At 48.1% G+C, this 25743-nt stretch overlaps 1 protein-coding gene across 1 annotated transcript in view; it reads right to left on the reverse strand.

The window, feature by feature from the left end:
- Positions 1–25743, reverse strand: part of SMURF1 (SMAD specific E3 ubiquitin protein ligase 1) — a 1020511-nt gene that overhangs the window by 549645 nt on the left and 445123 nt on the right. Inside the window, exon 4 of the mRNA XM_069645560.1 lies at positions 53–186. Within this exon, the coding sequence (XP_069501661.1) occupies positions 53–186 (134 nt within the window). The remainder of the gene's footprint in view (positions 1–52; positions 187–25743) is intronic.

Genomic DNA, 25743 nt, shown 5'->3' on the forward strand with positions numbered 1-25743 from the left:
AGAATAATTTCTAAATGCATATGAAACCACAAGAGGGAGTAAATTGTCTTACATCCAGTGTCTTTGAGCCTGCTGATTGCATTGGAAAGAAGTCTCACACATCCTAGGAAGCCAGCTCCCTGTTTCTTGTGAATCTTTTTGTGGTTCCATACACTGATGGTGATAGAATCTGTTTTTCCAACATACCTAAAAGAACAAACATCAAATAAAACGTCATTGATAACACTTCACCTATTTAAGATTTGCTGTAAAAATTCGAGGAGTCTATAAAGTTGAAATAAACCTTGCATAGTTATGATTCATCCCCACTATTTCTGCACCATCAGTGTGAAGTGGCAGTGACAGAGAGAAGAATGGTTGGTGAGTAGGTATGAGGCTTAACCAAAATAAATGCACCAAATTTAACATCAAAATTTAAAGGGGAGGCAATGCCAGACTCCAGATCAGAAAACCGTTGGGTATTAAGAAAGTTGTGAAATGAACACTATAAAACAAAGTATTGATTATGGTCAGACCTCGAAACAAAAACTCGAATATGAGCAGACTGAAATGGTTGGACAGGGTGACGGGGGGGGTCGTAGGCATAGGCAGCATGCTCTCTCTGCATTTCCCTCAGCCCCACTCTAAATCTCTGACCCAGTACACGTGCAATCAACAGTTACTTCTGAGCCACATAATTTGCTTCCTTGTGTGTAGGTATATGATACAGTCATCTTTAATGCAAAAAGAAAATAACTACATGCACATGGTTCTTGAATGGGTGTGTTTAAAACCATAAGGTCATTCTTTTAAAAAATGTTAAGTAACAAAACCTGTTACTTTAAAAATAAACTACTTTTATTCAATGTGTTTTGGCCATATAAAGTAATTGTGTCAAATGAATAGTTGATCAAATAGTATAAATCCAAAGAGTGATGCACACCGTTTCTTTTGGCCTGTTATGACTAATGACAGATCTGAATTTTCCTTTCTTTAAAAAAAAAAAAAAAAGTCAAGGCAATGGGGCCCACAACACCTTTTGAGTTTAAACACCTCCCCTCTTCTGCATCCATATCTCCTCTTCTGTGTACCATGATTCAATTAAACACTAGCTACTTGTTGCGCTGTACAAAGGTAACAGATGGAAGGTAGTTCTGGCAATGTAAAGTCGCTTAAGTGGGAGCACAGAGAACACGTTAAAGCAAAGGCCAAACATTATTTTGCCTAAAGTTAACAAAAAGTGGGCATCAGTCCTATAGCTGGTGTCAAGTTAGCCATGTTTGTAGAAAGGATGTGTATCCCACTATAGAAAAGAAAATAGACAGGACCCCAGCATGTCTTCCACACACAGGACCCTTCAATCAAAAAACAACATTGTAGCGGCACACAGTGACAGTTCATCCTATGCTGGCTCACACCATGACTATGAAAAACAAAAAACGAGTTGATCCTGCATGAGACGGACTCCCGGTTGGCAGGTGGGGCGCTGTTCCTTCCTTGACAACTGCACCCGGAACTTCTATAACAATGCCCATTGCTAGGAGGGACCCGGCTCTGAAGTTTAACGGTGCGGCCCGGCACATTGATGGAAACTCCCTGCGAGAATGGGGAGCCCAACGTCTCCACTGCCTCACTGGCTGCTCCCGACATACGCAGTGCTCTCTGCCAAGGAAGAGGCACACTTAGTGAATATTGCTGGATCCGCCACTGACAAGGAGGGGCCTGTAATAAATCCCAGGGTGGCTGCTGCAATCAATGTTGGGCTGCCACGGTCATACACAGCCTAGCTTAAAAGGAATTGTGCCGTCAACAGCCCCTCTCTCCCCACCACCAGCCAGGTGAGAGGTGGCTTAAATATAAGTAAGGAAAAGTATATTGCTGTGCCTGGCCACACCAGTCTCGAACCAAGTGCATTAGATCCATCTCCCTACACACTTGACTGTCCTACCAATCAATTAGGAGAACTCTAACCCTCAATAAGAAGCATATGCTCTATATAGGACGGGGGCTGCCTAAATAGGACTTCCACCACTACAATTATTTAAAGAAGGAGGCACTGATAAGCTCATCAGATCAATGCTGACCCACAAAATGTAATCCTCAAGAGTGCCACTGAACTCCAGGTCATAGGCAAAACACAGCTTTTGGACCACAGTTTTTCTTGCACATACAGGATCAAAACATACATACCTGTTTGAAGGATTTTCCAACAGAGGTACAAATTGCAAGCTACTAGTAAGGTTTAAGAAGTCACCCACCCCAATTTCTCTACATAGTAACCACACACACTTTCTCAGAGTCATTTATCACTAGGAAATGGCTAGTCAAGAGTGCACATTTTGAGGGCTGTTTTACGACATCAATTCAAATCAGATAGTGTGTTGAAATGGATAACGGGCCTTCTGTCAGTCCTTTGAAGTTCTCTCCTAGCCCTGCTGAGACTTCTCTGGGTTTGTAGTTTCTGGGCCTCTCGTCAGTTCAGAGGCGTCTCACTCTCTCCAAGTAAAGACAAAACTGCAAACACAGGATGGCCACTCTGTGGCTTCTAGTAGGACAAAGGTTCTGTGGAAAAGTTCTTAAAGCCAAGCATTCTCTAAGTAAAGTAAAAATTATGTTACACGAAGTATCTCAATTGGGGAGGGGAGTGTGAAGAGGCTTGTAGTCTCAGTCACAGTGTGGAATTAAGTGGGCCTGCACTTCTCGCTTGGCTCTTTGGACACAGTCTGCTTCTTGTCTTAGTTTCCCTAGTTCGCAGGAGAGACTACTTCCAGGGTCTCTGTGCCAGAGTGTGCTTGTGCCTAAGCAGCCACGAGAAGACAGGTGGATTGCTTCTAGGCGTGGCTTAAGTCGCCAATAAGGTCAGGGAACTTTAGCCAATTTGTGGACTGAGATTGATACACATCTCCCTGCTCGGGGAACCTCACTCAGTTTCCCGGCTCCCTACTCTGATCCATCTCCTCACTGAGGTGCCAAAGGGGACTTATATCAATGCTATACTCTCTGCTTCCCCTTTCCCCATCCACACCGTCACATGTTTGTACCTCCACCCCTGAAAAGGTTGTGTATTCTTATGTCAAATTTCGTTTTCCTTTGTCTCAGACCTATTTATTCGCTATTGGTTCTCTTACATTTCAGCCTTTCCCTTTGTAATAACTTCCTCTGGACATCCATTCCTCAACCTCCTCCCTCCAGCTATTATACACCTTCCACTGGTCACGTTCCTTTCTGCTCTCATGTCCAGCCTCCCTTTCTCATATCCAGCCCTTTTCTCTGCCCTTCTTCCCCCAGCTTCCTCGACACAGGTCGTTTCAAAAAAGAATTGCTGTTGGCATCATGCGATTTTTATTTGGAGAAGCTTCTTGAAACCTGAATTTTGGTATTTACAAGGTTTATAGATAGCTATGTTAACTTTTTCAAATTGAAATTATATATATTATTTTAAGGAAATGTTTTCTTACCAGCTCGGTATTCTTTGCAGTTTTGGCGTTGCAGACTGTACATAAGTTCAGAAATAAACCGGCCATTTTCCGGCAGAGTTACTGGTGAAGATATTTGGGGTTCTGCCTACTGCATCAGCAGTGCAGGGTGGGAACACCAGTTATGATTGCGTAGCTTACCATAAATTGCCGATATATATTTCTTTGATTTTGCATTGCAAGGTCCTTTTAAAACAGTTTTTGCACCGTATGCGATTGGCTTTTCAAAGTGTCTTGATGTTAACTGCACTAATCGTCACTTACTGAATAGCCATCTTTATACAAGCATTACTTTATCATACCATCCCTTTAACTAGGTTCTCTGAATGTGTAACGGTTATGAAAACTTGAGCTTGTCCATAATGTCAATTTAACAGTCATTTGATGTTTCACGTTTTTCATAATGTCCCTAAACTGTATAGACTAATCAAAATGTCCTTTTTATATACACAACTTAACCCCAATTGGTAGTGACACAAAGATGTGGGGTGGGGTTTGTGGGTAATGAGTTACTGTGACGAACCTGGGGTGCAAGTAATGAATGACTGCAATGAGGAAAAGAGATGCAGAGGTAATGGGGGACTGATGGGTGAACTTTCAATTGCTTATGAAATCTCAATTTTAAGGAGGAAAAGCCTTTTTCACCCCACTTCAAACTTTTGATCAAGTGCATGAATTGTCATGCTCAACTGGATCGGTCAGATTCAGTATCTTGCCAAATGTGGTGAAGATCCACAGGTTCAAAAGTTATAGGGAAAAGTATGTTTTAATTTCAACATTGAGCCACGATGCTTCTGGGCTGAAGTGCGCTCAACAAATTTGAATAAATAAATAAATTCAATGTAACCTTAGCTAAAGAACTGGAGCCACAACCTATGAGATCTTCACATTTTCAGAAATCTTAGTTATAGCTCCCGGAGGAACTCACTCGAGATTGTAAACTTCAGTGGCATTCATGCAACCCCATAATACTTACTCAATGGTTTGGAACTTAAGACATCTGCTCTTAAGGGGCCCGTTTGTCAAGTAGGGGGCTCATATCAAAATAGGCCAGTAGAGGATTATTTTAATATTAGATAGAGGCATCACAATTACCTTGCCTAAAGGGGTTACATCATAGGTCTCAAATAAAACAAAGCATTTCCACAAGGATAAAAAAGAGGTACCTGCCACAAGGGGAGACACTGATCCCATTGCGTTGAGGTTACTTGGGTATTCCACCTCCTATCAAAGTCTCAATAGAATTAATACAATTAATGCATTTTGAATACAGTGATTGGACAGAAGAGCAGGTAAAGGGAAAACACCATTCACCACATCTTCAACAAGAAAAGTATGAAATTGGTAAAGACTATCAGACATCTAAAATACAAGTATGTGCCTTGCTGAAGGAACCTAGATTATGGAAGCTCGAACACTTCAGTTAAACCTCTGGCCCCAATCATTCTTTTGGTATTGTGAAAGTCCCCGACTAAAGGTGGACCCTCACCACCACATGAACCAGTCCACCATGCTGTCCTAAAAGCTGGAGAAGCCAAGTGCCTTTACTTTAAAAAGGTTACTTGCTGATCCCGATCGTCCAGCTGTGTTGGAGCAGGTCCTCAAAAGTCCAGACACTGAGGCAGTAACTGAAAAATAACTTCTGCTTCGAGAAAAAGCAGAAATGCAAAAAAGCCCCTCTACTGTGAATAAATGAACACATTGTTTATTTTAGATATATTGCAAACCATAGAAATAAATGTAAAATAAACAAAAAGCATAATGGCATACAACTATTACCATTCATGAGAGGAAGCAGCAATAAATACATTAGCACACAATATCATAGGATAAGTTCAAATTTAACTATTCTCTTCCATGCCAAATGGAGGAAACATGCAAATTTAAAATGCACTAGTTCTGTCTCTTAGTGATAGTAATAAAAAGGAAGGAATCCACTGCCTGGAGCCAAATCTACTCATAAAACCGTACAGAGACTCCAGAGATCTTTGTACAAAGGGCAACAAATTACCAAATGAGCAAAGATTTCAGCAGCTCCACAGAGACAGGATACACAGGTGGGGGACATTTTGGCACACCTACTGAATAACTGCTACGAGATGTATTATGTTAAACCTTGCTCTGGTCAATAGAGAGCTGTGAAACGATTCAGGAGAAAATTAAGATGGCGGGCCGCACCACTTAAGGGGGGAGAAAGTGAGAGGTACAGATGCACAGTAGGCACTTGGAAACAGAGGTCCTCCTTTTACTGGCCCAATGTCCCAGAACAAATGTTTTTAGTTTTGAGATAGAAACAATGCTAATACATAAGTGATTATTAAAAAAGGATCCCAGACACACAGATACAAGAGTATGTTTAATAAATGCTAGCACTTAATCCTGTCATGGTTTCCCACAAGATTTGTTTCAGCAGAAATGTTGTTTAACAATTTGTCTCACAGCACCAAAAGGAATACCAAAAAAGGACCGATTTTACAGTATCAGCAATGAAGGCCTGATCGTTCTAAAGGTGTGCAATATAGGGTGCAGTTGAAGTAGGCACCTTCAAGAGGTGGGAGAGGAAACCATTTTCCTCAGATTGAATCTCAAGCTTACCCACGCACGAAAGTTCAAAACCATAGTACCAGCACCCACCCCTTTCGCTTTGTAGGCTGTTAGCATATATGGTACTGACAGATTATGCAGATGTTTAGCAAATCTAAAAATGCAACCTACTGCCCGTTTCATCTTTGATCTTCTAGCATTATTATCCTTCCATGTGAACTGGCTATTTAAAATATCCATGTACTCTAACTTCTTGCAAAAGGACAATTTGTAGTCTTGCAAGTAGACCCTGGGGTCATGCTGCCTACCAGTTGAGAAACACATGACCTAGTATTTAAACTTTGGCAGTGAAAAATTGAGCTCCCCCTTTAAATTTAGTAAAGCGCACAGGCCTGTGCATGGTAATACTCCCCCCCCCCCGCCCCCGAGACCCCGCCCTTCTGCACCTCACCTCAGTCCCCTTGTCATACATCGGACACTTTAATACCTGGCTATGCTGAATATTTTACCCCCTGGCATACAAGCGGGGTGGGATGTATGGAGGAAAGGGGACTAAGGACAAGTACTCTAGTCACTACAGCGAGTAACTTTAATTACTCATGCGTCCTTGTCCCCTTTCCTCCATCCTTGTGGGTGATTCCACCTAATAAGACCAGGGTGGAGCTGCGACAACTTGCATCACATTCAAGACCAAGCAAAAAAGTTTGCCATCACTACATATTAACCCCATCAAAAATATCGCCATATATATGGTCGTCAGGAACTGCCATAGGCAATATTTTTGGGGGGGTACTTTTGTGGGTTTTTGGGAGCAGGGGTTGCGGAGGTGTGCCCCGCAGGTTCCATGCCTTAACATTGCCGCAAAAATATGGCGATATTTTTGTAAGGCGATATTTTTGCAGGGATATTAACACATGGAACCAAAGGTTCTTCAGAACTACCGGACCGAGCTCTGCATCTCACCTGGAGCTGGTATCCAAGGAATAGCAATTACAGAAAGCTGACAGAGTAGCCCAAGTAGCTGCCCTGCTGATGACATCCCAAGTAGCAGGTCCCTGAAAAGTGACGGTCGCGGCCTTAGGTCGGACTGCTTGGGCATGAATCCCCGCTGCAGGAACTGGTTTGTCCATGGCCGCATACACCTCTGAAATGGCCAGGACCATCCATCGGGCGAAAGAAGCGTTGGAAGCCTGGGTATCGGGAGAGGTGCCCCCAAAGGTGAAGGACGCCTCAGATTTACTGAAGGATTTCATCCGAGAGAAATAGAACTTGGACTCTCTTGAGGACCAAGGAATGCAAGGCTTACGGACCCAGACTGCGGGTATTGAAAAAACAGGCAGATTTCTTGATTCAAATGGAGAGACCACCTTGGGCAAGAAGTTAGGATGAGTGTGCAAGATGACCTTGTCGTTATGAAACTTGGTGCATGAAGGGCTCGCATGATAACGCCTGCAGCTTGCTGACCCTGCGCGCAGAAGTGAGTGCCACCAATAACAGTCTTTAGCACCATCAACCGGATATACACAGAGGTCATCGGCTTGAAGGGCTCACGCAAGACCGCGAGTACCACATTCATGTCCCAGACCGGATGCGGCCTATGCACCGGAGGTAATAGCCTGCACAACCCTTGGAGTTGCACCTTAAACATTTGGGTTTGCTGCAGAAAATAAATGCTCCCGGGAATTCTCGTAAGCCCCAATGGCCGCCAGATTGAGGCATAGACCTGTACGCCAGAACGAACCAGATGTGCTGAAAGAGCCAGCACTTCGCCCAGGGAGCAGGTACGGGAGTCCAGCATCTTGTTGTGAGCCCAGTGGCAGAACCTGGTATTGAAAGCATGTAGCTGGCCTCCTGTATAATATCTCAGTTGTCATCCGAAAACTGGGAGAGGTGGAGCTACAACTGGTCAGGAGTCAGGCTGCTAAGCCCCTGCTGGGGATCGGAAGATGGACCAGTCCCCTAGGAGCACCACTGTAGCAGATCCAAGGAACCAAGCCCTTGAAGACCAGTGAGGGGCAATCAGATTGAGGCTGGAGCCCACCGATGCATGGAACTTGCGGTGGGTAAGCTGGAGCAACATAGGAGGAGGAAACGCATAGCACCTGAAGCAGTGCCAACAGAGCTGGAATGCGTCCCCCAGAGACCCCTGACCCCGTCCTGACTATGAAGCAAAGCTGGGACACTTCGAATTCAGGGGAGGTGTGAATAAGTCCTGATCTAGAAACCCCCCCCTACCCCATCTCTGGAAATGGGGTAACAAACAGCTGATGTGTAATTCCCACTTGTAGGTGTTGAACCCCAAGCAGCTGAGCTGGTCCACTTCTGCGTTGATGGACAGAGGAAATCCATATCCCCTCTAACAAGGCCCATTCCCTGATCGCCACTGCCTCCATGCACAACACAACCTGCTTGTTCAACATTGTTGTGGAGTTGTCAGTCCTGACCAGAACAGTCTTGCCTGGGACGAGCGGAAGAAAAGCCTCGAGGGCCAGGTTCACAGCCCTGAGCTCGAGCAGACTGATATGCAGGAGAGCTTCCGCCCTGGCCCATGCCCCATGAATAAAGTAGCACTCCAGCGTAGCCTCCCAGTCCAAAAGCAAGGATTCGGTCATCACCACTAGAGTGGGCTCTGGCAAGGTAAAGGGGGCTCCCACTGCCACATTGCAGTCCATCAGCCACCAGCAAATATCCAGGAGAAGGGACAGGGGATTGGAATTCTGTCCGACTGCGACCTAGTCTACTGGTCCCAATTAACTAGCAGGTGGAGCAGGAGGCATCTCATCTTTAGGCGGACAAGCTGAACTGTGAGCATGCAAGACGCCAACAGTCCAAGAAGGTGCTGGAACCACCATGCCGAGGTGGTCACTTTGCAGAGGGAGAGGAGCCTCTCGGGCATGAGGAACACCCGCTGTACGGCTGTGTCCCATTGCACGCCAATGAACACCAAGTCCTGGGTGGGAGTCACCTGCAACTCCCGCCAGTTGAGAAAAAACCCAAGCAGGTGAAGAACGTCTGCCAACAGTTGGCAGGAGTGCACCACTCCATGGGGCAAGCTTGTCCTCAGCAGCCAGTCGTCCAAATAAGGCTATAAGTGATGGCCCTCCAGGGAGAGGAAACCAGCCACCTCATTCATCAGCTTCGTGAACACATGATGGGCCGAGTTGAGGCCAAAAGGAAGCACCTTGCACTGGAAGTGGTACGACATCCGTGAACTGCAGAATTTTCCCATGCGGCGGGTAGAAGGGGACATGCAGGTACGCTTCCTTGAGCTGCGCGCTGGAGTAATCATCTTGAAGGGTTTGAGTGGTAAAGATACATTGAGAAATGACCGGTCCAGGACTACCCTCAGGACAGCTTGGTTGTTCTTGGGTACCACAAAAATCCTGAAGTAGAAACCGGAGCCCCTGTCTGATTGAGGAAATGGCTCCATCGCCTGCATCTCAAACAAAAAGGATCTCCCGTAAGAGGGCCGGGGTCCCTATCTGAAGCGGACGAGGAGAGGAAGGTAGAGGAAAAGAAAGAATGAAGCCCATGGAGACTATGGAAAGGATCAAAGGACTCTTGAAACAAAGCTTCCAATTGACCTGAAAGCCTGCCGGTACTCTACATGTGAGTTTTATTCCCCGACTGTTACATAATTGCTTTTTGGCATCTGAGGCAGGACCAGAGGATGGGGAGCAGAAAAAAAACATGCAATGTCCTCTGCCGTTTCCACCTGTGGTCGCTGGAGAACCTGTGAAGCCTCCGTGCACGGCAGTCCCAAAACCCCTTGAAGCCGCTAAAAGTGCAGGGTTTGAAGTCGGTCCTGCCCTGGGCCTGAGGGAAGGACTTCTGCCCGGGTTTAGTCCAGATGGTCAAAGGCTAGTCTGCATAGAAGTCTGTCAGCTCTTCATTAGTGGACTGATGAAATAAATGGAAGAACAAGGACCCTCTCTCCTGCACCACAGAGGATTGAGTAGCATGCATCCAAGCTGTGCACCTAATCTCAAACCTCTCCTGGCTGTGTTGATGTGGGGGACCAAAGACTCCATGAGGTACTGCACAACTGCTGGGCCTCCACCAGGCCAGCCTTGAAGGAGGCTTTCCTATCCGGATGCAGGTCGGGCAGGAATCCCCGATCTCTCACCACAGCTGCTGGTTCTCAGCGGCCAGGAGGTCATCAGTGTTGGCCTGCCACAAATGACTAAACTGGCTGTCCAACTTCTTGTTCATCTGGGCGTTGACCCCAAGCTTCTCCCAGACCTTTTTCGACACCTGCAGGACATCTTTTTGGAGGGGAATGCATGAACGGCTTGTGGCAGGCCGTGCCAGAACCACTGTCGACATCCCCCCCAAACCCCCCCCCACCCCCCACCGACTCCTGGGGGGCCTGCTCTGGCTGAGGGATCCCCAGGAATTCTTTAAGACCCTGAAGACTGTCATGAAACGCCTTCACTGAGGCCAAAGGCTCTTCATCCTGTGCATCATCGTTTGTTGGCATCGTTGTCTTCCCCCCCCTTTCTTTCCAGATGGAGGGGAGTCCGAGTCCTGGGCTACAGTAGCCAGAGGGGTCACCCCTGATCCGGACCAGATTAAAGCTGTGGATCCATGGTCGACTGTGGCATTGGGGGGAACAGGCAGAGGAGGAGGGCTCTGAAGTACCAACAGGGCCTGGACTTGAGAAGGAACCGGCAGCCCCGTAGGGACAAGAGGCAGAGGCCCAGGAGGCACGACCTGTGGTATCATTAACTTGACGATCTCCTTGAGTAGTCCCGTCATCTGTGGAGGGCAATGAGGTGGATGAAGCACACAATAAGATATACTTGCACGCTGCCGGAACGTAAGGGGCACGGCCCTCGGCATTGCTGGGACTCCTTTTCTGATCGATGCGCCTAGGAGTCTGGGGCATGTAGCCGTAAGGCTGCGGAGGGTAGATTGAACCCTGCAGCGACCAACCGCCTGTACCAAAGGGTCCGCCGCCGCATGGCCACTGTACGTGAAGGACACAGAAGAGGCACCGGATCTGAATCCAAGATGGCTGCCAGCCTCACAAGATTTGATAGGTGTTTGTCTGCCGTTTTTGGGCCTTGTGCCACGGCCTGGCAGGGAGGGCACGAAGGCCCCACACTATGTGCTGGCTCAGACACGGAAGGGCACTCCTTGGCCCTAGAAGCTGAAACAGAAGCGTCAACCCCAGTAGGCTCAGAGCCCTCAGTGTGCTGGCCGGTAGTCCTATCGCCCTGCACAACGCCCTCGGAGACAAGTCCAGTAACTAGGCGCCCACAGCAACGGAGGGCATAGTCGTTTTGGATTGTGCTTCGAACTGACTCTTGGAGGAAGAAGACGATCCTTTGCCCACTGGGGCAGCAAAAGGACAAACTGGATTGTCACTGCGTGGACTGCCCGGAAGATCCCCTTGGCCCCTCAGCTTGGGAGCCAGTAGCCTTTACGGCCTTGCGTCGGACAGAACCAGAGTCCAAGGACCCCTTCCCAGTGGAAACACCCGGGAAGGAGTCTCTATGCTGAGGAGCCTTGCTAAACCAAGGGCCTACCTTGTCTTGATTTGTGGTCCTGGCGATTAACTCTTTAAGATGACCTGGAGGAGTAGAATGTACGATCTCCCTCCAGTTGGAAAGACGATTCTTCAAGGCCTGGTGATAGAGCGATGCAAGCCGTGCACGGATCCCAGCGGTGGTCGGGCCCCAGACACTCCAGAAAGAGCACATGGGGATCCGAGGCCAGGTACAAGCGATTGAAGGATGCGCCTCTCATGAAGTCTCCTGCAGCTGACGTTCTGGGTCTCTTGATTTTTGTAGGTCACCTAACCAAAAGACCAATTTTTTTTTCCAAACGATTTTAGGCAGCCTACAAACAGAAAAAATGACATTTCCTCGAACCCTTCGCCCTCCCCCCACAGTGACCCTCCAACCTCTCTTGCCCCATTCACAAGTTAATTGGAGGTTTTGAGTTGTGACTATACCAATGTGGTTTTAGGGTTCAATTTATTTTTATTTAGTTTGCATTGGCGAGCAGGTGTTGAGTGAGGGTGAGTGAAAGATGAGGTTATTAGACAGCTATGTTTTATGCACATTAAGAGCAGAGTTTGGCATGCCTGGTTTTCTCATTGGTCTTGGTGATGGGGAACCTTGGGGAGAGGGTTAAGTTGTGTACGTTTCCGGCTTCGTGTTATGCATCAAAGTATACAGGCTGATTAGTTTTAATTTTGATACACTGTTATTGAATGGTGTGCTGATCCATAGGGTTTTGGGGATCTATTCCATTTTAGTATTCCTACAGTTGGTTCCGGTTTGTTATTGTGTTCTTCTACATGGAATCTTCTTGTTGGGTGGGTCCCTAGTTTTCCAACGGTGATGATGCTAAGGGGTCGGCACCTGTATGGAGTCTTCTCCAAGGAGGACTAGTCTATGTAGTCTAGGTTTCAGTTTCTTGTAGGGAGAGGGTATTTTGTTCATTCGGGTAGGATTTTTGTTGCGCTGGTATTAAGGGTCATCTTGCAAGGAAGTTTTGAGGCTTTGTGCTGTAATTGTTTTTACTTTATTGGGGGTTGTTTTAATCCTGGGGTTTATGTGTGTACGGTTTTTGGGTGGCTGCCTTTCACATTTCTTGCTCATTTGTTTCTTCTTGTTCATTGCATGCAGAATTCCAGTGTACCCTACTACCTGTGGTAGTGTCAGGAGGACTGTGCCTGTTTGGCATGCTAGCCTAATGGGATCAGGTTGCTGCATTCAGTTTTTGTTTGCCGCGTTTGCTGAAAGGTTGAGCCTTGTGTGCATTGTGTTACATGTGTTGAAATGGTGCCTGGTTGTACAAAGATGTACATTTTTCAGTGGCTAGTTATAACTGGCTGGGTTGTTCGTTCTCTAGAGTGATCATAAATGGTACAGAAGAGACTTAATTGTTTCATTAAGTGCATATGGTTAATTTAACCTTTCGCACTACATTAAAATCATAAAAACATTAAAGAGTTACACACAATTGTATATAAAAAAGAATTACACAAATCTTAAGAATATAATTATTTCCATCATAGAAAGAAAACAATAACAAGGAAGCCTAATCAGTTATACAAAGTTTAACTTTTCCCAAATGTAGTATGCACCCGCAGTAAGGACAAGAGCATCCGCCCCATACAAAAGACTCCAGAATTGATTGGAGCTTGTCTTACGGTATGGCGCATACTCCCCCCCGCCCCTCCCCGGTCATGCATAGGTTGGAGTCTAGGGCACTGAGTCAGGACATGTCGAGCAGTCTTGATTGTGTCACCACAAAACTTGCAGATTCTGAGTTCATCACAGGGTGATGTCCAGGCCCCAGTATAGGACAACACTGATAGAATATCAAACCTTCAATATATTACAAATTGTACCAGTCCAGGAAAGCAATATTTAAATCAAATGGCTACATGGGCTATTCCCGGGTAGACCTTGATGGGTGTATTGTACGTATCTGGGACATAATGCCAGTTGGTCAGTAGTCTGATTGCGGTCGTAGGCTCACGTCTTATCCTCAATTTTGGCTAAAGGTATTCAATCATGGTGGTAGGGACAACACTCAGGCCAATGGCTGAGAAATGGGACATCCCCGTTTTTACCAGCCCACAGAACTAAATGCTCCGGGTAACCCTATGTGCAAGTTCTACAGTAGCATTCAGGAGATTTAGCTCACAATTTACTACCAACATGATCTTAGCCCAAAGCATACAGATAGCAAGTTTCCACAATGAGGTCAGCGACTGTAGGCCAAGCTCTAGCCTGACTGCCTGCACAGGTACAGAGCAAGGAAGGCCCAACAGTGAGCCAAGAATTTTCGCCTCAAGTCATTCTAGCCAGCATACAGAACTCTCCGGGAGTACCTCCAACGTATACATAATTCCAAGGATAATAGATTGTTTGTAGACCTTCAACTTGGCCTCAATCGACCACCCCACCCAGTCTATTGATAATGCTCTTAAGGGCAAGCCATTTAGTCCATGCCGTATTTCAAACAGTATCTCCCATGTGTGACTGATCTTTGGAGGCCTTAATTATCATACCCAGATATTTATATTCACCAACTCATTCTAAAGGCTGACCATCTATTTTCCAGACAAAGGTAGGAGCGCCGTACGATCGCTTCCCAGTGATCATAATTTGTCTAGGAATTCACCTCGAGACCATTTTCTTGCGCATAGACAGCCAATGCCTCTAGGGAGCGTTACAGACACATGGCAGTTCGATAAAAAATGACTCATCAGCGCAAGTGAGGCAATGAATAGCCTCATCAACGAATCAGGGGGGATGGTTGTTTAAAGATCTTAAGCGTTCTACAAAGTTGGAGAAGTACAAGTTGTATGAAGTGGGGGCAAGCACACAGCCCTGCTTTAAGCCTCCATTAGTAGAAAATAGAGGACCTCAAAATACCAGTTTGTGTCGGGCGAATCTGTACCTCAGTATCGGTGTGCAGCAACTTTAAGAAATTAAAGATGGAATAGTATATGCCCCAACTCTCCAGCATAGACCAAAGTACCCCCCACACCCCCCGAAGAAACATTGTCAAAAGCAAACTATAGTCTACAAAGCACAAATCCAGTGCCTGCTCTGAGGCCAGTAAGGTGTCAGAAATTAAGTTAAGAAGAACCCACAAAGGATGACTCGTGGAGCAGTTCTTCCTAAAGCCAGTCTGAGTAAGATCAAGGAGGGCACAGTTTTTTACCCATTGTAGGAGCGCCTCATGTAACATCTTGGCAAACATTTTTGAGGCACTGTCCAACATAGCCAAAAGTCTATAATTCTCAGGCAAGTGCCGAGGGCCCTTCTTATGGATAGGGATAGGGATTAGGACAGACTGCTGCCACGTCCTAGGGATGGTGCCTGTGTCACAGATACGCAAAACTTTCATGCAAAACCAGCGTCCAATACTCGAGTGCACTCATGAATATGATATACAGACCATCGGGGCCTGATGACCAAGATGCAACCAATTGACTAATTATCAAGGGCAAGTCTAAATCCTTGACCAACTGCCCCACCTCTGTGTTAATCATAGACCTACAAAAAAAAAAAAGAGTCTGGGGGAGTTGCTGTGTTAATGATAAAGGATATTTATACCGTGCATTATCACCACCGTAGTGGCACTATAGCGGATCTGAAAGAAAGGGGGGTGGGGTAGGTTAGGGTACGTTAGTAGGGCAAAGTTTGGATACAAAGCAAGGGAGCTGTAATGTGCTGTTGGCAGCTTCAGTTCTGTTAACAGCTTGCTGAGCTTTCTGGTGTGGTATCGGGTCTGTGTCCGTCGTGTGCTGTTGTAGCAGGCTCTGCGTGGTAGGTTTGTTTTTGCGGTGTAGTGAAGTGCGTGCGGGTTGCTGTGGTTTAAGATGTTTGGTTGTGTTTGCTTACGGTTTGAGGGGTGTATGTTTTAGTAGGGTTGGTTATTAGCATTGAATTTCCTCCTTAAAGTGATCTTGTTTTCAGACACATGGCCGTCTCTCGCCTCTGTCCATAAGTTGTGCTAGTCAGTCCCCACAATTCTGTCTTTGTTTCTCAGGCTAGCCCTAACATCTCAGTCTGTGCCTGATGCAAACTGGACCCGTGGATCTATCTAGTTGTGATCTACGCTCATACCCATTGCTCTGTGCGGGACGTGGTTCAGATCATTCCTTGCCACCATGTCCAGAATGGCGGAAGGGATCACCATATCTAAGTCTGTTGATTTTCGTTGTGTCGGGTATGTCGTTTCAGATGTCAGTCCTCTCTTTCTTGACGTCTGCTAGGGTTTCGTATGCATCAGTCTATGGCATTCAATCTTATTACTAGCTTGGGTGAGGGTTTCTTGGTGTAGCACTATTGATCTCGTTTAGGGTGGCAGGTTGCTTATATACAGGGTAGGCTGAGGATGGTTTTCTTGTGAGCGCGAGGCAATAGTTGGATAGTATGGATGGAACAAGTTACTTACCTGTAACTGTTGTTCTCCAGCATGGGTCTGGCATGGATTCACATGCTCAGGAATATTCCCCGTCGTCAGGCTGGGAATGTTGGGTAAAGAAAAAATTCAATTTCAGTTTCGTTTCTGAACTGTCTTTCTACTAGTAACCAATCACTGGTCTATGGGTCATACTGCCCGCCCAGCCAATGACTACCCTCTACCTAAGCCCCTCCTCTGGCAGTCATCTTCTGATTTGGTAGCACGTAAAGTGGCAGTAGGACCAAGAGAAGAGCCGCAGAGGGGTAGACGGGAGGGTTCTGACAAGTCCAGAAACCAGATCTGCCTCGGCCATGCCGGTGCGATGAGGATCATCCTGCACCGGGACCGTCTCAGTTGACTGATGAGTCGCATCGGGGGGTGGGGGGGGGGGGGGGGGGGGGTGGTGGGGGGTGGGAACGCATACAGGAATAGGTCATCCCAGGGGAATGAGAAGGCATCGCCCATGCTCCCCGGCTGGGGAAACCTGCTGGCGAAACTCCGGCACTTGGCGTTCGTCGTAAATAGGTCGATCTGGGGATTGCCCCATCATCGGAATAGGAGATCCACTTGATCCTGCCGCAGATCCTGCACGAGCGCAGCTCCCTGCTGAGTTAGTCGGCGATGGGGTTCTTTATTCCTGCCAGATGGAAGGGTACCAGGAACATCCCTTGGGCGACAGCCCAGTGCCACATATCCTGCGCTTCCTTGGATAGGGCTGGGGATCTGGTGCCCCGCTGCTACCGGATGTAGAGCATCGTGGTGGTGTTGTCGGTAAAGACCCTTATCACTTTGCCCTTGAGGGACGGAAGGAATGACCCGAGGGCCCAGAACACAGCTTGGAGCTCCAGGACGATGTGTAATGACCTCTCCTCCTGGAGCCAAAGGCCTCTTGCGTGGAGATCTCCAGTGTGCGCCCCCAATCCCTCCAAGGAGCTGTCCGTTGTTACTGTCTCCTGGTGTGCCGGGGTCTGGAAGTCCATGCCCGCCGCTAGATCCGGTGGTGGGGCACCCGCACGCATCGCCTGGCGGAAAGTCTCGTTGAGTGAGATCCTGTCCCCGAAGCTGCCCGCCTCTTGTATCCAATGGGCGTCAAGGAACTCTTGCAGCAGTCGCATCCACAGCCTGCATAGGCGCACGAGGTAGATGCATGAGGACATCATTCCGAGTAGGGACTTCAATCCGAAGGGAAGGGCCTTGAACTGATAGTGTCGCCTTTGTAACACAAATCATAGGAATTTTCAATGTCCTTTTAGAATGGGGATGTGGAAGTAGGCATCCTCCAAATCCAGCGACAATAGGAAATCACCTTCCTCCAGCAGTCCCAGCACGTGCTGGAGGGTGACCATCCGGAATTTCTGGATCCCCAGAGCCTCTTTGGGACGAGTTATATGGCTCCCTTTCTTAGCATCGCTCGTACCTCCAGAAGCAATTGAGGGATGTGGTTTTCCTTCCTGGCAACGGGTGGAATACAGGGACACCTTTTTTGAAATTCCAGAGTGCACGCGGGCCAGGGCATCTAGCACCCAACGGTCGGTGGCGATGGACTCCCACACGCTGACCAATTTCGCCAGCTGGCCTCCCACCGGGGTGCTCGGGTGGGGGCCCGACGCCACGGCTGGTTCAGTCCCGTTTCGTCGTGGCCTTGCCACGTTGGCGATGGGATCCTCCGGTCTTACCGCGTCCTCTGTAGGCTTCCTGCGATGAGGAGCGGGACGCTTGGCGGCATGACGAGGAACCGCCGCCGAATCCTATGGAGGCACCTTGCTTGCCTCCAGAGTTCCGAAAGGACGGCCATCGTCGTTGAACACCCAAGGCCCGAGCCGTCTCGGTGTCCGCCTTGATGGCCTGCAGTGACTCATTCACTGTCTTGCCGAGCAGGTTGTTCCCGTTGAACGGCATGTCCAGGACCCTGGTCTGCACGTCCTGGCAGAAATTGGTGGCCTTGGGCCAACCGCGCCAGCGAAGGCAAACGCCAATGCCCATCTGGCGAAAAACTGTCTGCGATGTCCGAAGCCAGCCCGCCTTCCTGTAGGATTTCCAGGGCCTCAGCCCTCTTGTCGTCCAGGAGGAAGTCCAGGAGGGGAGCGATCTTGAACCACAGCTCACTGTCGTACCGTGCCACGATCGCGAGGGCACTGGCTGCCTTAATAGTCGTTGCCGCCGACAAGATGACCCATCGTCCCATGGCATCCAGCTTCTTCCCCTTGCCGTCCGGGGAGATGTGGAAGTTGAAGCCGTCACCCCCGCCGATTTCTTCTTGGCCGCCGCCGAGACCACTGAATCTGGGGATGGCTGTGCTCTGAGGCACATAGGGGCGGAGTCCGGGACCCAGTACTTCTCGTACCAGTCTCTTAGCAGGAGACGTGGACGGGTTCTGCAGGAGTGCTAGCCCCTCGTCGCAGATGTCGTCCAGTAATGGGACTGAAGACAGTCTTCCTCTTGGCCTCCCGTCGTTGGTAGAGGAAGCCCTCCTTCTGTTCTTCGGGGCAGAGCTGGAAGAGCTCAGATGCCCTGTTGATCACGGCGTGGAAGGAGACAATTTCGTCGGGGGGGGGAGAATGAGGGGACGGTTGCCCGAGGAGGTGGTGATGGGAGGTCCATTCCATCATCACCACCGTCGTCGTTGTAGTATTCTCCATTCCCGTCTCATCCCTCGTCGGAGGGGATGGGGTGAAGGCTGGCAGGGGGGAGAATGATGGACTCGTCTCCCCTCGTTAGGTGGGCTCCTAGACGGCCCAGGCTCCTTTGGGTCGTCGGTGGGGGGTAAGGGCATCCTTGTCCTTCTCTCCGTACACAGGGCATGTATAGTCATCAAGATAGCTCCTGAATTGTCCCCCGGTACGGGCACTGGCTGCAACGGGACCAACGGCTGGGGCGTGGGGCCCTCTGCGGTCCTACCTTCCTCGTCAGCTCCCCCGTTGCTCTCTTCGTCAGCCTCGTCGGGATCCTTCCCGTGGGCCCTGAATTCGTCGGACTTCTTGTCCCGGATCCTTTGGACGCTAGCCAATTCATCCTCAGAGGTGGTGTCCGTTATGGCTACCGTGCCCCCCCACCTTTCTCTTGCTGGGGTTTCACGGGGGTCTTCGATAGGCAGAAAAGAAGATTCCCTCTGGGGTGGCAGGGAAACTCTAGCCCCTGGAGCAGTCTCCGCTGGGGAAGCCTCCGTAGGTTTTGCCAGGGTCGCCACGACTCCTTCAATCGAGGCCTTAGCTGGATGAATCAGGGCCTTCACGACCGTGGGTGTGCCCGAGGCCTTCACCTTGGGGGGGGGGGGGGGGGGAGAGTCACTGACTCGCTCCCCCTCGGCTGTCTCAGTCGGGATCGACTGGGGCTTCACTCGAAGCTTACCCGGGTTCTCCAACTTCCTCTTCACCGAGCCAGAGCGTTGGCTCGTGGTTGATGGCGTCAGTGATAATGCTCCCTGCTTGGCAGCCGAGGAGCCCGACCGATCGGCGCTTCTGGTGCCCGCGGACTTACAGTGCTTTGCCTTTTGTTGGGCCCCCGTCGCCGGAGCGACCTCAAAAGGTCTTAGAAGACCGCTCGGACTTCTTCCTCTTCTCACTCGCTGCTTGGCTCTTCCCCTCCAGCCACTTGGTGAGCCTAGTATGACGATCCTTCATTGTCCGTTCGGACATGCCCTTACAAAACGCAAAGTCCTTCTCCACATACGATTTGTCATTGTGAAGGCAGTAGAGGTACCGAGAGTGCTCATCCTCAAAGACGTTCTGTAGTCCGCATCCAGGGCAGCTCCTGAACAGCTTGGATCCAACAGGCGTCATGCTTCCTTTGTCCTGGGCCATGTCCACGCAGGGTAGGCCTCAAAGATCTTCTGGAATCCTCAGAGAAGTGGAAAACTAGACAAAAAGATGCCCTTGAGGGGCATTGAAAATTCCGAAAATGGGTCCCCATTAATCGGAAGTAGAATCGGTGGAGCTTGTGGCTCGATTGACCGAAAATATTAGAGCTACAGCACAAGGACTCCCAACACTTGAACATGCGGTAGAAATCTGAAGATGGCTGCCAGAGGGGGGGCTTGGTAGAGGGCAGTCGTTGGCTGGGGGCAGTATGACCTAGAGACCAGTGATAGGTTACTAGTAGAAAGACAGTTCAGAAACTAAACTGATTTTTTTCTTTACCGAGGATTCCCAGCCTGACGACGGGGAATATTCATGAGCATGTGAATCCATGCCAGACCCCATGCTGGAGAAAGAAAGTTGCACTGGGCTGTTCTATCCTGATTGGGTAGTCGCTTTTGGTCAGTTCAGCCTTGCTTTGCGTTTTTTTTTCTTTTCTTCTTCTTGCAGGTGGTCCCCTTCTCTGCTGGTTCTTGGTGTTCTGTACCATCATGGGTTTTTGTCGACTGGCTTTCTTTTAATTTTTCGGTTTTATTGTTTCAGTTTCCATCTGGTGCCAATGTCTTGAAGCGCCAGGTTTTGAGTAGTTTTTTTAATTTTAGATGGTATTTTGTGTTTCTTATTTCTTTGGGGAGGTTGATCCATGTTTTAGCCGGCAGATGGGAGAAAGGCGACGCCCCCACCCCACAAGTTTTTGCCTAGCGTATGGCTTTGGTTCCAGACAGATTTCGTTACTCGACCTAAGGAGTCTCGTCAGCTTGTAGATGGTTATTTTCATTTGTAGGAATTCTGCTCCCTGGCCGCTGATTACCCTGTGTGTTACGCACATTGTTTTGAAAGTGATACGTTGTTTGATTGGAAGCCAGTGTAGCATTTTTAGCGCTGTGTGATATGACAGTTATTATCCACAAAAAAAAAAAAAAAACAGTACCGGTCGATGGCACAAACTTAAAGGGCCCTGTCCTTAGTGAGGTTAGAGCGGATTAGGTGCCCAGAATTTCCTAGTATCTCTTTGTTGGATGATCTCGTACACAATCATCTAAGCAGAGCTGGCCTTGCTATGGCGATGGTTTCTAAGCCAGCCTTTATATTGGCCTTTCAAGGCACATTCCTTGATTTTTCGCTATGGGACTGAGGTGAACGCGTCTTAACCAAGCGAATGGTGGCCCTAAACACTCTTCCTGCTGGCTATTGTTGCATCGTAGGAGGATCCCGATTTTTTTGTTCCACACCTACCAATAGTGGGCCTATCAAATTGTGGTGCATACCTGGCGCTCAGTGTCAAGCTGCCATCCACAGGAATGCAAGATCAGGGACCCCTTGCCTCTGCCCTATTCGGCTTATCATTTAGTTCTCTAATGTGGCCCATTGTACAGAATAGTCTATTTCCCTGGACATTAACCATAGTTACTTAGTAACTGTAGGGCAGCATCAGACTTTGTGACCTGTAGGGCTAAATTTACGATTGTGTGGTCACTCATGGGGACTGACAAACAGTCCCCTTCGCTGGCAATTATGCAACAGACCATTCGCAAACAAGTCCAGGGAACTGAAAGGTCTACCACTAGACCATGTGTGTAATACACCTTTCAAAGTCGGATACTGGACCTGTAGATCAAAATCAGCCAGCAAGGCCTGCCATTCACCGCCAGGATTTTTATGCTTTGTTCTAATTACTACATGGCTAGTGGATCTAACAAGCCCATGATCATAGCATTCCACGTTGAAATCCCCTGCCACCAGACCCCCACCCCTTTTGATGCCGTAATTGCCATCGTCGAAGGACACAAATAAGCGCCTTGTTCAGCCCTTTAGTCTGCATGCCGCCGGGAGGGTCATACAAAGTAATTATCAGCAAGTGCCCACCCCCAAAGGGCAGACCAGCAATTTCAACACAAAGCAAATATTTTTGAGGCCCACAAATTTGATCTCTTTAGCTCAATAGAGAAATTTGAAGGCCACACAAGCCACCCACTTGGTGGCCAGCCTTAGGGAAAGAAGACAGAAGAAAGAACATAGCATAGCCATCCAAATCAAAACAAGTAGTAATCCATGTCTTCTGTATTAGGAATATATCATTTAACTTCATGAAGTCTAAAACATCCCTATTTTCCCTAAACATCCTAATTTCTACTGGTGTCAAGATTTCAGCATGGAATCAGAGGGAGTAGCAAACCATGTGCCATCCTTCCTCTCCTCCAGACAGCCATAATCAAAGCAGCGTATTTCCAAGCTTTACCCAACCAAAGATGACTTTACACAAATGTCAGTGTAAAGTTTTTTTACCAGTTTTTGTGTGGGACAGAAAAATGTCAAAACCCATTTGAGAAAAAGACCCAGAATGCTTGCTTGTAGATTCCACCAGCAGGGGGGAAGACTGTCTCAAGGATGGTTCAAGGGTTATTAAAGTCTTTGTGGGGCCTTTCACCATCTCTCTAGTTTTCCCACGACCACCTCCCTAACCCAGGTGTCCATAACCCCTGGTTAATTCTGCCCATTGGTGACCCCCGCCTGCCTAATTGCTGCCTTATAATGATGTTCTCCCCGAGAGCTGGCCCACCAATTATCTCTGGGACTGCCTAACTTTCTCTACTCTCACCACAGGTAGGTGTTACAATTGGAAAATGGGATTTGTGCCTTCATTTACCTGCTTCCACTCACATCCACGTTTACCCATCCCTTCTTTACCTGCACCTCTCTGGCCTCCTTCCCCACCAACTTCCTGTCCCTCCAATGTTTCCCCCCTCCTCTTCTGCCGCCACCCTTTGTTAACCCTTTTCTCACTCCTACTGTACCACTCCTTTCCATGTCACCCTTTCACCCCCCCCCCCATGTCACTCTCCTCTTACTTACCAGTGTCACTATCCTCTCCCCCAGCCCCCGGGTCACTCCTCTTACCTGCCCCCACTCTCCTCTTACCTGCCCATGTCATTCCTCTCCCCCCACCCCCATGGCAATCCTCTTTCCCCCCACCCAAAGTCACCTCCTCCCATCACTCCCCTCCCCCAGTCATAGTTGGCGAAGGTCTCCAGCTTCTGAATACAGCCTTTTGCAGCAACTTGGGACATGCAAGGCAGTTTGAAAATGGGCCAATAATTGCCTAGGTTCGATGATTCTGTTTTGGGCTCTTTGAGGTGAGGCATAATACAAGATGACAGCCAGGTAAGTGATGCACCTCAGCAGCTTCCAGAAAAGGCTAGACCATATGTTGCCTAAAATCCTGCCATTCAGCATGGCACTCTTCTTTCTTTTTGATATGCTCATTGTGCACATAATGGTATATTTGTTTTGGTGTTTGCAAACTAAAGGAGGCGTTTATTGCCAATGCCATTTTATTTTAATTAAGCAGTGGTTCGCCCATTTCTTGTATTAGAGTCGATGTGCTATTGCGGCGGCAGCCATAAGTGGTGACTTTTTTTTTAGAAAGTTGCATAGACTAGAATTCTGAGAGGGACGGGGGATTCTGCAGTAATATTGAAATTTTTTGGTCCATTTGAGCTAGCTCCATTCTCCGAAAGCAGATAACTCCCTTGTGCAAACTGGAGCGGGGGGTATTTGAGAGTGCTACACTTCACAGGTGATGAGACAGGATGGGGCCACAGTTGGGGACTAGCTGCCACAGAATGATGATCTGTATTAACTTTCGAAATTAACTATATATTTAAGGATTGCGGACAGGATACCAGTTGATTCATGTGACTGTAGGTCGCAGGGATTACTAGAGCGGGAGGCTTTGAGATGCTTAGTCTACATCGGTGGAGATGAACAAGTTACTTCTTCCCTGGTAACGTTCTTTCGATGGGATGTTCCTCCGACGTATTCCTTAGCTTGATCATCTCCAGCTTGCTGGCCTCAGAATTTCTTTTCCAGTAGAGGGCCCTGCGCGTCGACGTCCCTCAAGCCGATGTCCCGCGACAGCCTCCGTATCGGCGCTGACGTCATCATGCGTATAAATAGACACGCGCAGTGTCCATTGCTCAGTTCAGTTTTGACGTTTAACAGCTGCTTTACATGAATTGGTCATTGACCCTGAAGGAGCTGTAACCACAAGGGAAGTTTTACTGAGGGGATGGATGGGAGGGGTGATACGGAATACGTCGGAGGAACATCCCATCGAAAGAATGTTACCAGGTAAGAAGTAACTTGTTCTTCGAAAGGATTGTGTCCTCCGACGTATTCCTTATCTTGATAGACTCCCATAGCATTGGTGTGTAACTGGAGGTGGGAGTAAAACTGCCATGTTTCCCTTCAATAATGAACAGAGTGCAGCACAGCTCTGCCAAATCTAGTCTCTTGGCTAGAGGAGGAATCCAGGCTGTAAAATTTTGTGAAGGTATGTGCAGACGACCATGTGGCAGCCGCACATATGTCTCGAATCGGTACCCCTCGTTGGAGGGCCGAAGAGGCTGCGATACCCCTGGTTGAATAAGCCCTAAGATTTTGAGGAGGCTCTTTCCCTGCCAGTTTGTAACATTCCAGAATGGCCAAAATAATACATATGGAAATGGTCTGTTTTGTTATCGGTAATCCCAATTTGTGCCCTGAGTAACCTACGAACAGTTGGTTTGCTTGCCTAATCCTAGCAAGTCTGCTGATGTAAAAGCTCAAAGCCTGCCTTGGGTCCAGCCTATGTAGCCTTTCTTCCTCTTTCCCCGGATGGGGAGGGGGATAGAATGAAGGTAAGGTAATCGTCTGAGTGATGTGGAATTCAGAAACCACCTTTGGGAGGAAATTAGTTTCATCGTAGGACAACTTTGTCTTTATGAAAAATTGTATGAGGGGGTTTACAAGATAGAGCTTGTAATTCGCTCACCCTTCTAGCAGATGTCAATGCCACTAATAAGACAGTTTTAAGGGTGAGAAATCTTAACGAACAAGAGTGGAGTGGTTCAAATGGAGTACCCATTAGGAAATTTAAGACTAAATTTAAGTCCCATAAGGGAACTTGGAATGGTCTTGGAGGATAGACATTGATTAATCCCTTCAGAAATTGTATTATTATGGGGGAACTTGAAATACGATGGTTCCTCTGCAGTGCGCTTGAAGATAGATAGCGCTGCGAGATAGCCCTTGATACTGCCAAACTGAAGGCCCGAATTTGCCAAATACAGTAGAAAAGATAACACCGTTGGTGTACCACATGAAAAGGGATCAATATTCTTTTCTCTACACCAGCTGCAAAATTTGTTCCAACGGCAGCGGTATAAAGTCTTTGTTGCTGACATTCTGGCCGAAAGCAACACCTCCATGATGTCATCTGGGAGGTCCCAATCCTTGTATCTCAACCTTTCAGATACCTAGCGTGAAGGTTGAGGGTTCTGATGTCTGGATGGAGAACCTGACCTCCCTTCTGCAAGAGAATGTGCTCCTTGAGTGGAAGATGAATTGGAGGGCAGATGGAAATGTCCAGAAGGTCCGGGTACCACGTTCTCCTGGCCCAGGCCGGGGCAATTAGGATCATGGCTTTCCGGAACCTTCTCAACCTCCTTATCATTTGAGGAATGACAGGGACTGGAGGAAACGCGTACAGAAGTGGAAACTCCCAGTCCACTACAAAAGCATCCCCTAGAGCTCCTCTCGGGGGAAATTCCCTTGAACAAAACTGATCGCACTTCCTGTTGATGCTGGTGGCGAACAGATCCGCTTGAGGGGTTCCCCAAAGGGTGAAGATCTGTTGAAGGACTTCCTGAGCTAGTTCCCACTCGTGGGAAACTGTACTCTGCCTGCTCAGAGCATCCGCCGTTATGTTTTTCTCTCCGTCTAAGTGAACTGCCGATAGAGAGATTCCTTCTTGATTGCCCAAAACCAGAGCTGCATCGTCTCTCTGCACAGAGGCAGTGATCCTACGTCTCCACTTTTGTTGAGGTAGTGCATGGCCACTGTGTTGTCCGTCATTATCAGGACATTTTTTCCCTGTACAGATGGCAGAAAATCCTTCAGCGCTAGTCTGA

This window comes from Ambystoma mexicanum, chromosome 2p (genome assembly GCF_040938575.1).
Source record: "Ambystoma mexicanum isolate Mex_15411 chromosome 2p, UKY_AmexF1_1, whole genome shotgun sequence".
Lineage (NCBI taxonomy): Eukaryota > Metazoa > Chordata > Amphibia > Caudata > Ambystomatidae > Ambystoma > Ambystoma mexicanum.